The sequence below is a fragment of the Thunnus albacares genome, chromosome 15 (genome assembly GCF_914725855.1).
Source record: "Thunnus albacares chromosome 15, fThuAlb1.1, whole genome shotgun sequence".
NCBI classification, from domain to species: domain Eukaryota; kingdom Metazoa; phylum Chordata; class Actinopteri; order Scombriformes; family Scombridae; genus Thunnus; species Thunnus albacares.
Genome location: NC_058120.1, coordinates 15,018,755 through 15,031,716, shown reverse-complemented (window position 1 = coordinate 15,031,716; position 12,962 = coordinate 15,018,755). Strand labels below are relative to the sequence as shown.

Here is a 12,962-nt window from a genome sequence, read left to right as displayed (position 1 = left end):
TTATAACAAGATTTAAAATGTTGTTCAATGGCCTAAAATTCACAAAGAATTTTTTTTTAAAGTTTCATCATAAAATTTCAGCAACCCCTTTGCATGGCAGACACATTTTGACCTGTCATAGTAGGAAAAGTACAAGTAGTACTAATAACACTAACGATGGCTCGGTTCTATGTAGTGAGCCAGTAAGCACAATGCAGGTAAAGGGAATCCAGCCATAATTCATTTTATTATTTACACCTGTGCTTCTCCAACTGTGACATGTCAAACTGTCTTCTGCTCTATTGCAATCATCAGTGGTGAGTTAGAGGACACTTTATGTTGACAAAGGTGCACCTGTACAGTATTGTGAGCAGACCCCTCAACCTTTCAGCAACAACAGCGTTACAGCATTGACTTAACTCTTTAAATGTCTTTTAAATCTTTGTTATATTGTAGGGATCCTGTTAGTAGGGATCCTCCATGCTCTCTGTGTGAGTTTATTGTGTTTGAAGTGTTGAATGCTAAAATTTAGTTCATGCCAATGTTAATTTTCAGTATTAACAACAACAAAAAAAAGCATTTTTCTTTTCAAACATTTGTACCAATATTAATTTCTATTATTGGACAAAAAGACATTTATTTTCAAACATCAGTGTTAGTGTTTAAAAATAATTTCTCTTTATTTTGCCACATAAATCAGAATTTTAATGTACTGTTATACAAATCTTTCAATAAATTTCCTTCTGACACAAAAATAACCATTATGTTACACAGGCGCACACACACATACCACATGGACACATGCGCACACACACACACACACAAACAAACACACACATACACAGGCACACATGCACACAAAACAAAAATGCGCCATTCATGATTTGGCACTTTGGACATATGGAGCAGTTTGCATTGATCTGCTGGTTTGGGTGGCCATGCAGTGCAATAATGTTTGTAGAATGACATCCCTTTCCCTTAGGTGGGCCGTACTCGCCTAAACTGGGCCCAGGCTACAAATATAGTTTACTTGAGACCACATCGACATCACATGAATACTGGTACACACACACAGTTATGGCAGGAATATGCAAATGTTAGAAAATCTTAAAAAGAAAATGAAAAACAGGTCCATACTTCAAAACTCACCTCTGCTGCTTTGTTATTATTTTACCTAACACAAATGCACCAAACTCGACTCAAATGACTAACAGTTGTTGTTTTTTTTTGTTTGTTTGTCTTCCAGAAATAAAATGGACAAATTCAAAGTCTGTATGATACTGTGGGCTCGAATCCCCCAGACTAATTCCTGGTTTAACGGATATGTAAAAATGTGTCATTGGACTCTGTTTAAATAACAGTGAGGTGCATTTTAAGTTGCCTGCACCACATTTCCACATTTCTATCTACTAAATCCATAAAATGTATCACGGTGCAGGAAACAGTCACAGGTGGTGGCTGTCTTAAAATTCTCTGTGTTGTAAACTGATGATTTAAAAGGCTTACAGTGAGCCATGGACCAAAACAACATGAGGAACCAGTGTCTCTTACACCATACAGTAAATGCACCCTGAAACATCCCCTATTCTAACATATGTGCACACAATATGAAATAAGACCGTTTACCACAACAGCTGGTCTACGTCTTTGAATTTGTACATTATTATTATTATTATTATTATTATGTCACATACATAAATATCAGATTTCCTTGCCGACAAATGCACATTGCACACTTACATAATTTGTAGCCTGAATACAATATGTGCTTTTTTATGTACTGTGCATCAATTTTGAAAACTTCTATTCTACATTCAATTGGTTTGTGATAATTACGGCTACAAAATCTTTTGACAATTAAACGTCTTGAGTGAACGTGGTGTGAATGTGATTAGATCTCTGTTGCGGTAATTTTGTTCAACAGTGATGTAAACAATCCACTGTCTTTAACTTATTATTTTGTCATTTAGGACTTGCATTCATTTAATAGTTTTGGACACATATGTTACAGAGGCAAGACATTTGAACACAGAGGAAACCTGTGGTGTGAAAAATACGAACACATAAAAAAAAACAAAAAAAACAAAACAAAACACAAATACCCCTGAACCCAAAGTCAGAAATGCTCTTTAAAAAAAAAAAAAAAAAAGAAGTATTCTAAATCACCAAAGAGTAAATAATCTCCCTTTGAAACACACATTTATCTGAAACTGATGAGTGTTTGTCAAAAAAGAAAAGCAGCAGATATGAAAAATATAAAAAGAAACAGAAATCCATTTAGTAATTCTTGAGTGGCTTTCCACTGCTGGAGATGGACGAGATCTGAATTCCACTTTGGGACTCTTTATAGGTTCATTACATCAGGCGAAGTCAATTCATCCCAGAAAGAAAGCGTTAAGAATGGTGTTCAAATAGTGTTGTCACAGACATCTAAATACAAAACACGTACAATGTGAATTCTTCTTCGAGTAAGGATTTTAAAAAAGACATAGAAATCAAACAATATTTTGAGGATCCTAAGGCCTGTTTGAAATTGGCAGCTGATGATAAAAGGTTATGTTTCTTTTACATGGACACATTTTCCTTTTCCAACTAACAAGAGGCTTGTATCCAGACAATGACAAAAACCCTCCACATACTGCACTTCTATTCTGTTTGTATAAACCCGACACCACACTGGTGTTAACTGCGTTTGGGTTCTTGCAGCGTGCCATCCAGACTTTTATTTCACCTGCTGAGTACATAGAGGGTTTAAGGCAGCTTGGAAGTCAGTTTTTCTTCATCTCCACTAATACAATGTAATGTAACCACTATCACTCGTTAGTTTTACACCATGGCCATTGTTAAATCCTGGTCTCTTATCCGTGTAAGAAGTGTGATCGCGGTCATCCTTGCTACTGGAAGTTTTGACAGGACGTTGACGTGTGTTTTCTGTCTGTTAGGATTCTCAGTACGTCCAATATTTGGTTCTTTGTCAGGTAAACAGACTCGCCACACTCCAGTTCTCAGTGGTTTCTAGTTCGTCTCAGTGTTTCTGCTGCTGAAGGGGACTGCGCGTCTGCGTCCTGAGCCTCATGTGGCTTTGTCTTTCTGGTTGCAGTTGTTGTCTGTGCTGTTGTGGTCAGTCTGGTTGTCCTGTAAGCCGTCCTGCTGCTCTTTAGCCTGCCGGCGTCTCGATTTGACGGGCAGGGCCACGACCACCAGCAGGCACAGAAGATGTAGGCAGAAGTACCAGGACCTGCATCCCAAAGAGAGACTCATTTAGTTTATTATAAGTGTTAATTGGAGAATGAACACAGAGCCACAGGTCAGTTTTTTTGGTTTCTTTTCATGTAGCAACATCATCAGGTCAAAATTGAATTTGTCCTTTAAAAACAATGATATTCCTTTTAGCCTGAGCTGTATTAAGTGCAAATGTTAACATGCTAATACGCAGTTTCTTTATGATCAAAGATTGCAAACATGGAAAAGAGCTTTGAGAAAAGTTAAGGGGTATGGCAAATATATATGTGTATATATATCTATTATATGCATCATAATTGAAACAGGCAATGTAAAGTGGCTAATTATGTGTCATATAGGCAAAGAGGAAAAAAAGTTTAGTGTAGTAAAACAAAAAGGCTGCCGAACATTTTCAGAAATGAGACAACTTTTTGTGTTAAGCTCACCTAAATGTGGAAATAAATCTACCATATCAAACTATTTAATTTCTCCTATTATGTAATGGACCTAAACCATAACCACAGATGTGAATATTTTTCAGCTTCCACCTCCCTGCTCCTTTAATGAGTCTGTTTTATTTTGCCTGTCGAGCAGCCACGTTCTGATTTAACTATAGCCTTCATCTGAACGACACTGGCCATTGTTGGGTTTTTATTTCATAGCAGTGGCCCGGCAATGTCAAGGCCGCTCGCTTAATTTCCTCCTCATCAATCCTGCGAACCCTACGCTCATTAAGCTGTCTCGTTAACTGTTACAGCCGCACAAGAGGGAACCAGGCTAATGAAAAAGTGTTCATATTTCTACACTGTGAGCAGGAACTTCATTTGCGTGCTTAATATTACAATTATTTTAAACAACAAGGGTGTGCACAACTTGCTCTGCTAATTACTTCAGAGAACAGCAGAGGCTGTTGTATTCTCTCTGGTATTCTGACACTTTATTTAAAAGAAATCCAGAGTCAGTAGTACAAGCCGAAGCCGTGCGGCATCAACATCAACACACACGTACCTGTAGAATTTGAGTGAAGGTCCCACAGCAAGTAGGACAAATGGCACCACTGTGTAACTAATGGCAACCTGTGTCCATGCCCACGTGATGACATCATAGATGCACTTATATGAGTCGGAGACCAGGAAGTGCGGTCTGATGTTGTGCCTTACCTGTAAGAGAAGAAAACATAAGATCTCAATATAATTTTCAAATCTGTAAACTTTAAATTGCACTCCGCTCTTTCTACTGTAACGTCAACTATGAGTTCAACTGACCTAGTTCTCAAATCTTTTTCACTGCCTAGTTCTGCTTATTATCTGCTCATCTCTTTTTTTCCCCCTCTCTGTCTTTTTCCATCTAATAACTCATCAGAGAAATCGATATCTGAAAAGGCCTATGTGGCAGAAGCCAGGAGTTTTATGGTGGAACTGGGTCAGTGGTCTCATTGTCCTCCTTTAGATAAAGAAGAAGAAAGTCCCTGCAAGAACTCACCTACACAGCAAATTTACTGTGCTGGCGTTTCAGTTAATCAACCCTTCCCAAGTAGATAGTCCAGAATTACACAGCGTTTCCCCCCCTGGACCATCACCCTTCATAAATATCCTTGTCTACTTCTTTCACAAGACTAGAGTGAAGAGGTCTGGCTGAGCAGAGATTAGTGGTAATGGCCTCACACTTAAAATGAGGTATAAGCGGTATACTACTTTATCATTACACCCTCACTCTCCATTAAAGGATTTCGGTGTGTGTTTGTTGGTCTGCTAAGTAGCTGTGGTAAATCTAAAGAGCTCCTAGACTCTGGCAGGAAGATGGGGAAGCAAATCAATCAAATTTACTGGCAAAATTTCCTGGAACAACTATAGGATGAACCCACTCTATCATGATTGCTATACAACAAGAGTGTACTACTCCACTGTAGATTGATAAACCTACATATATGTGGCTGAATTTACAATTATACATTTCAAGATATCTGGGCTGGGAGGAGCTCAAACAGCTGTATGTATAGACAGAAACAGTTTGTGTACTCACTGCACGTGCAGCCATGGTCATGGCGATGCCAGTGAGGAAGGTCAGGTAGTAGCCGGGGTACACCCCGTGCCACATGGCTGACAGCAGGAAGGTAGCAGCAGTGGGGTTTATGGGACAGCGCTCATAACACACCCTAGGGAAAGAACCGACATGGCACACGTCCAGTATTCAGTCAAAACATTTCACATGACTGAGCAGAAACAAATGAAAGGTTATATTCTTGACTAGGAAAATCCATAACTGGAGAATATATATACAAAAGATCATGGATTGCAATAAAACTCATGAGATTCTTTAATGAGAAAATTCTAATGTATGTTTTTTAAATAATCTAACCCAATGAGGCTTGTAAAATCTTCTGCAAAATGATTATGTGGCATTTTTGGAATCAAACCATTCAAATGATGGTTGCATTCAGACATGACTGAAATCAAAACACTTTTTAAGACAACAGTATAAAATATGCATCTTACAGCTCTCACACAAATTGAGCAAAGTACAGTATTACAACCCGTATGCGTATTACCTTTTGAGCCAAAGAGCAGTCTGGATATTCCAGTTGTCCAAGAACATCTTGAAACTGGTGGCAAACTGAAATCAGAGCCGCAACAATACACCTTTAGACAGCAGTTGTAAAGGGGCATTATCAAGATATAAAGTGTCTCATAAAAATGAGTCAAACCTCAATGTCCAGAATTCTGAGATTTGATATCAGGTCCCACCGCGGGGAGCCATCTTTGTTGTATCCATTGAAGCCAAATCCTGCTGCGTTGTTAATAGCATCAGCTGCAGGAGAAAGGTACAGATGTTTCTGAGTGCTATGAAAGAAACAGCCTCAATGTCCTGAGAACGCATTTGTTTGTGAAGCAATGGGTGACACAACATTACATGCATTTGTCATTGATAAGAAACAATGGCTGCAGTTCTCGATTGAACACTAGATGGCGCTGCAATGTCAAGAAATGTTGTGAAATGACATATAGACAAAGGTTGTGACTGGTCAAGTACAGTACAGACTGAAAAAACTGGAGGAATGTCAAGATTTGATTTTCCGACAATAAAATTAAATACATATCTTGGCCTGGACGTCATGTGAAACTCACCAAGTGTCCAGACAAAGTAGTACTTTGGCCTCAGAGCCAGCATGGCCAGGTAAAGGTAGATGACTTGTAGATAGAAGGGTGTGGAGTTGACGAAGTTGTCGTCTATGGAGTGCTCCACTGGGATCAGCTTACACAGCGACAGATAGATGGCCAGCGAGATGGCACACGTACACAGCTTGGAGATGACATCATTCTGAGAGGAGGTGAGAGGAGCGAGCGTTTTAAAAAGAATCAATTCTGTTAAAACTCATTACGCTGCATTATATACAAAAGGAAACAATAACCGCTCGATAAGAGAAGTGATACTTTTACTTTAAACACTCAGTTAAGCAGACTCAAGGTTAACTCAAGTCCTTCAGCTTTCTCTCATGTTTTTATATTTAGCAATGTCTGTGTTTCGCTCCCTTCATTTCTCATTTGAGATAAACACACACATATACACGCTCAAATCTTGGAGTGTAATTTAATTATTAATGCATTTTGCAGTAAGAATTCATAAGTAACCTGGAGGTTTAGACATTTTGTGTCATTAAATTCTCAATAATGTTTTAGTTTCTGTTTCTCTAAAGGAAAGTGAATGCATTATAATTACCCTGCACCCTTGTAAAGCTGCTCTACTAAAGGGCCTTTTTCCAACATTACAGAAATATGCAATTAAAGAGAATTACATAGTTTAAAGTCCCATTTCGTAATGTCATAACCACTCAATGTATTCAAATACTCTCTTTGAGGGTTTCAAGTTACCAAAAAAAGCATTTTAGAAAGCTTTCTGGCCACCGTAGCACAAAATATTGCCCCTATCTTACCTCAGTGTTGGCAGACTTCACCTGCTGTACGCCCTTCTCTTTAATGTGGTAAAAAACTGTGATGTGGTTGCACTGTGTGTGTTCATTGTAAACCCTGTCTGCATACCAGATTTCCTTTCTTCTTCAAACTGATTCAGCTGAAAGTAACTGAAGCTGAATGGGACTGAATTGTGCCTCTTACAACTACACTGCATCTCTACAGCTGCGTGTTGTACCTTGGGCGAGGGTTCACTCTGCTTGTACTTCCCGTTCTCCTTGCCGTTGGCATTCTCATGGTGGCGTGGCTGGTAGCACGTGCCTTCAATGAAAGCCATGTAGTCATTATAGGAGCATGTGGGCCCTGCCAGGATGCCCATGAAGTTACAGTTGTAGCTAAGGTATTCCAGCAAGCTTGGCATCCGCCTGAAGTGCAAGAGGGAGAGACAAGCATAGACATGTCAGAAAAAAACTTGTTATACTATTGTATTGTGTTACATTAATAAGACAGTCCAGATTCAAATGTTAAGGACTGAATAAATCCAGGACATCATGCTTGCATGGACTGTGCCTTGTGATTTGATTTAAAATATAATAGTGTAACAAATACCAGGGAATCAAATTATCTTCTGAGCTACTAGCATGTTTTAATCTATCTATTCCATTTTGTTCTATTCTATTGAACTCTCCAAGTAAAGAAGTAAGGTAAAAAACAAGGGCAGACAAGGACAGCAGACACACAGCAGTTAGTTTATACTAGTTCTGTTTATACTACATTGGGTGTCTGCAAGTGTATGACACGGACCCTTACGGACATGGGCAGATGATGAAATTCATGTCACGCACAGCCCCCTTCATGCTCCCTAGCAGCCACATAGATGCACAAAGAATAATTTGGGTTTTATGGTCTTTTGCTGAATCATTTCTTTCCCCACAAAATCTAACTGCCCGAATGGGAGCTTTTGTTTTTGCCTCAACTACTAATTCCTCACCTTCCCCGTAGCCATCTCAGAGATAGCTGTTGACTCACAGCAGCCCAGCGAAGGTTTATAAAACAAAGATTTAATGCCTTTTATTTGCCTGCCTTATAAGGACACTGCCCAGTTCAGCTCATGATCACTGCATCAACTCTGCTTCACAGAAAACAAATATTCTCTTCTTTTGTTTAGCAATTCCTGCAATAATGATATCAAGATGTCAGTCCTGTCTAATCTCTGTTCTGTTGAACTACTGTATGTTATCAACATGTTAACCAAATCCTCCTTTTTACCTCAGCTGCACTGACATCTCCATTAGAAACTGTTAGAGAAAAGAAATCTGCAGTTGTAATAATGCAGGAATGATGGAGGTTAGGGCATTCCTACAATACAGGTCACATGAGAGCAGTGAATGTGTGATTTCCTAGATACCAAGTTCCAAATTATTGCTTGACAGCACCAAAGAGAGACTGAAAGTGGGCGGGTGAAGGTGGCAGGCAATGTGGTGATTTCCTATGCAGCAATATAAGCAATGACCCCTTTATTAAAATAAATAAATTCAAGAGCATCATTTCTTTCAGATTGAGCTCATGGGAAACCTGAATGCAAATTTAACACAATGACAACTTTTTAATACAAACGCAGACATCCTTAATTGACATCAACTCATCACCTAGAGCAGTAAAAACATACCTGAGTCACATACCTGATAGCTAGGTATTTCTGACTGGGTGTCAGCTGTCCATCTCGCTTGGTCAAACCTACAGACAGACACACACACTTTGTACATTTAAAAAAATACATTTAATCTATATCCATCATGTTCTGAAAAGCAGTGCATGCGTTATTTTGCCAAATCTTCAAATTCAAGCTCACGGCGATGAGAAGTGCTGGTTCTCAAGAGTCGAGTGGTATTGCAACCAACGCTAGCCGGGGTCAGGGGTAACTGGGGTAACTGCATAGCAACGTGCAGGAAGGGGCATTTGTGAATGGCCCAGCAAAGTAAACAACACCGGCTTCCTTCTGCTGAGTTAGCTCAGGACGATGAATGAGTGAGAGCGGGAGAGCAAAGAGTGGCGAGAAACAATGACGCAACAGAAAGCACAGGCCGCTGTGTACATAACCTCGCTAAAAATCTAACACAGGTTGTACTATTGTTCTGGCAGCACTTTTGCATTGGCCTTGTACTGATAAACAAAGAGGAGGTGTGCCATCTTGGCGTGTAGCCAGGTAAACATTAATTTTAGGGGTTACTGAGAAGGTTATTAAAGGTCTGCTCTATTCTTTAGACTAAATTTGTTTTCATAGTTTGTTCTCTTTTATTGCATACTTACAAAAGACCCTGAGCTGCTTGTGGCTATGCAACTCATTAGACTGAAAAACTCATGGCCGGCTCTGGCATCATGGGATACATATTGAGCATAGATCTCTTCTTGCGAGGCGATGTTTAGTTCAATTCTGCTGCTCCTCTGATCCCAGCCAAACAAATGAAAAGATGAATTTTGACGCGTGAGGCTTCACATATTTTGCCATATAAAATAGACATAACAACATGCTGTTCAGTGTGTGTGTGTGTAAGAGAGAGAGAGTATAAACAGCAGGCAGGTATCAGAGTGACAGTTTGCTGAGGATGGGGATTACAGTCTTAGTTTCTCATTAGAGTCACAGTTGCAAGGAGAATCAGTGACCTGAACAGAATTTAAAAGACTATGCAATTCCGTGCTACATACACATGCATGTAACCACACACACGCGTGCACACATACCAATACACAAATCATTATTAGACCGCTGATTGTGTTCAGCGTAGAATATCCTGAGGGGACTTAAGACTCCAAGTGGGAACTAAAAAGCTGCGAGTGACTCTCATCATCCTCTCAATCTCTAAGCCTCTTCTCGCCACAGAAGCTCGATCACGCTCGTTTATTTTAACCTTGGTGTCAGGTCTACAGCTTTATTTATTGCTCATTAGCACGTGTGGTTTTCCTGTTATGGTAGCAAACTCTCCATTCGCTACAAAGGATTGCGTCAATCCAGGTCAGCTAGTGGAGCAGCGACTGGACGCCGTGCACTTCCGCTCTGGCAGCTCTGCCTTAAAAATCTGAGGGTCTGCTGGTATTTCTGTGGCAAAGGATTGTTGTGCGACACACATCCGGGCACGGTTTATGTTTTGCTAATAAATAAATGTCTAACACTACGCGCTGTTCGTTTTAAGTCAGCCATTAAACTGTTCAACAGAGAGGGAGAGAGAGGGAGAACATAGTTGGTCATTGCTCTATTACATAACTGTGTTGATGCTCTCTTTCTGGTTCACTAGTCCATTGTCAGAACTGACTACTGGCTTGGAAATGTGGCCCATGAGATCTGTTTTTAAACTCCTGGGAGAATTGAACCGGCATTTTCACTTCTGTCACGTCTGCCAGTTTTTTGTTTTTTTGCCTCACAGAGGATGCACACACTGGCACACACACACACACACACACACAGACACACAGACAGACACACAGACAGACAGGAAACACACACAGTTTGAGAGACACACTGATGCTCGCCTTACCATCATGTATCTCAAACGCCAAGCTGGTGATCTTCTGTGTTATAACCATCATGGGCCTAATAAGGACAAGGACAACATACAACCAGCTCATCACAGTGTTTTGACTTTTTCTTCACATGATGACATTTTTCTCCCCCCCCCCCCACATACTTAACCTTTTATTTGTATGCTTATCTGTTCTAGTTTATAAGATTTATCCTGTTAAACTGATAGTCTCCATTCATTCAAACAGAACTGTTGTATTTTATATGGCAGGGATTTGGAAAGTTTTTGGGTGCATGATCAAACTAATGGCCTTAGCTGCCAATTAATCCATTAATAATAGTAACAGTATGGGCTTCAAAATTGGAAGTTTCCTCTACAATAAGTGCAGGTCTTTTCTATTCTTCAGCTATTTTTTGGCCCTGATTCAGTCAGAGAATCACTCTGCTACACAGCCTGCTTCCTACTGACAAAATCCAATCATTCTTAATCATAAAGCAAGATATATAAAGAATTATCTAACCTGATTTCATGTCCTTTAGCCTGTATTTAGATATATACAACGTTCTGCATCAGCAAGTACAATTTCTTGACTAATTCTATACATTAAAAAACTGTTTGTGGCAACATTAAATTAAAAAAACAGCATCAAGTATAAGCAACAGGCCAGAGATTGTCTGGTTTTTAATTAAAATTTCTTTAAAGTTTTGAGGAAAATTATAACTACCTGGTCCTTGCTATAAGGGTCACACTGACATTTTGAAAAAAACAAAAGTGAATTTGACATTTTCAAGAAAAACAGGGACAGAAGATGAGGTAGTTGAAAGAGTGAAATCTCTGCCCTCGCAGAGGCAGTATGGGTTTGCATTGGGTTGCTTAGCAACTAGCCACCCCCACCCTGCTGGGACTGCAGGCTGTCTGCTTGAATTGTCAGACAGTCTGGAGGAGTGGGAACCAATGGCAAGCAACTATAGTCCCCATCAATGTCCTCCTGCGGACACATCTGAACAATGTGACATGCTCTTGTTTCTGTTTAGCTCAGACTGGTTGAGTCATATCCAACGTTCCCCTGACGCTTGACGTTAACTTCTCTTTTAAGCTTCATTCGTAGTACATCTTGCATTCGAAATTAACACCAAAGGAAGCTTTCAGTTTTAATTAAAAATCACAAATGTTGTAGTGAGCTAGTGTGTTGTTACAGTGTAACTTACCCTGTGAAATCTGCAGAGTACATGCCGTAGTCAAACACATAGACTCGCGTGATCTGACACAATATCAGATAGCCAAGAGTCACCATGAAGCAGTACCTGTGCAGAGAAATAAAGAAAAGACATAAAAAAAAGAGAAGAAGAAATTATTAGAATTTGCACATAGCTAAATAATATGTAAAAATAGAAACAGCAAATTTGAAATCTTGCTGCATTTCTTCCAAGTTTAATTTTCAATCTCCAAAATTTGAATCTACACATCGATATGAAGCATTTGTTCTGTGGAGAGAAAATGAACATTGTCCATCGCATTAGCAGAACAATCACCTTTTTTCTTTACAGTACAATACAAAAGACAGTGGCCTCTGCAACAAGGCAGAGAGTTATGGAAAGGGGACGGGGGTCAAAGATTCGACAAAAGGCCAGAGGAGGCTCCAATAATGTGTCAATGTCCGTGGAGGAAGACAGAGGACAACACAACCTTTCAACAGAAAACAGAGTAGCAGTAAAGCCTTTGGTACAAAGCTGTTGTAGAGATCAGCCCAAGTCAAAGCTAGCTAACTAGCATCCCCCTGCTGCAAACAATAAGAGGATTGTTCTGTTCTGAGAAGGAATACAACACATCAGCTAGAGCTAGGCTGCGTCAGAGGTAAGACACAACGAGACCTCTTGATTCTGAGAGCCTACTGTATCTGCAGCCCAAGATGCAGCGAAGACAACATCCGATCTGATACTGCCGAGCATTTATAAACACAAGATAACACACTCTCAGTGCTCCAATATAAAATATTTTAAGACCTTTAACACTACTATTAATCACAAAACCCTTAGAGAATGCACTGCGAAGAGAAGATAATCGTTATACAGTGCACAATATTCTGCATCTTGCACATACAGAAGAGTGTATGGCTCTTAATGTTCACCATATTCCTAGACCAGCTCTGCAGCAACAGGGCTCATTTAAATGCAGCATGTATACATTCAGTGATACTAAGTGTGTGTGTGTGTGTGTGTGTGTGTGTGTGTGGAGGTGAGTAATTTATTTTTGGACCAATGCAGGGCTTCTATACTGGACACCCAAAATACAAGCGGTATTTAGCCAACATTGTCCAATAAAGCCTACAGTTTTT

At 39.7% G+C, this 12,962-nt stretch overlaps 1 protein-coding gene across 1 annotated transcript in view; it reads right to left on the bottom strand.

The window, feature by feature from the left end:
- Positions 1-634: 634 nt before the first annotated feature.
- mboat2a (membrane bound O-acyltransferase domain containing 2a) overlaps positions 635-12,962 on the bottom strand; it is a 43,814-nt gene continuing 31,486 nt past the window's right edge. Inside the window, exons 4-13 of the mRNA XM_044375195.1 lie at positions 11,836-11,931; positions 10,643-10,698; positions 8,792-8,846; positions 7,348-7,534; positions 6,327-6,519; positions 5,906-6,009; positions 5,750-5,814; positions 5,224-5,356; positions 4,210-4,361; positions 635-3,217 (exon numbers count right to left, since the gene is read on the bottom strand). Of these exons, the coding sequence (XP_044231130.1) occupies positions 3,052-3,217; positions 4,210-4,361; positions 5,224-5,356; positions 5,750-5,814; positions 5,906-6,009; positions 6,327-6,519; positions 7,348-7,534; positions 8,792-8,846; positions 10,643-10,698; positions 11,836-11,931 (1,207 nt within the window). The 3' untranslated portion in view covers positions 635-3,051. The remainder of the gene's footprint in view (positions 3,218-4,209; positions 4,362-5,223; positions 5,357-5,749; positions 5,815-5,905; positions 6,010-6,326; positions 6,520-7,347; positions 7,535-8,791; positions 8,847-10,642; positions 10,699-11,835; positions 11,932-12,962) is intronic.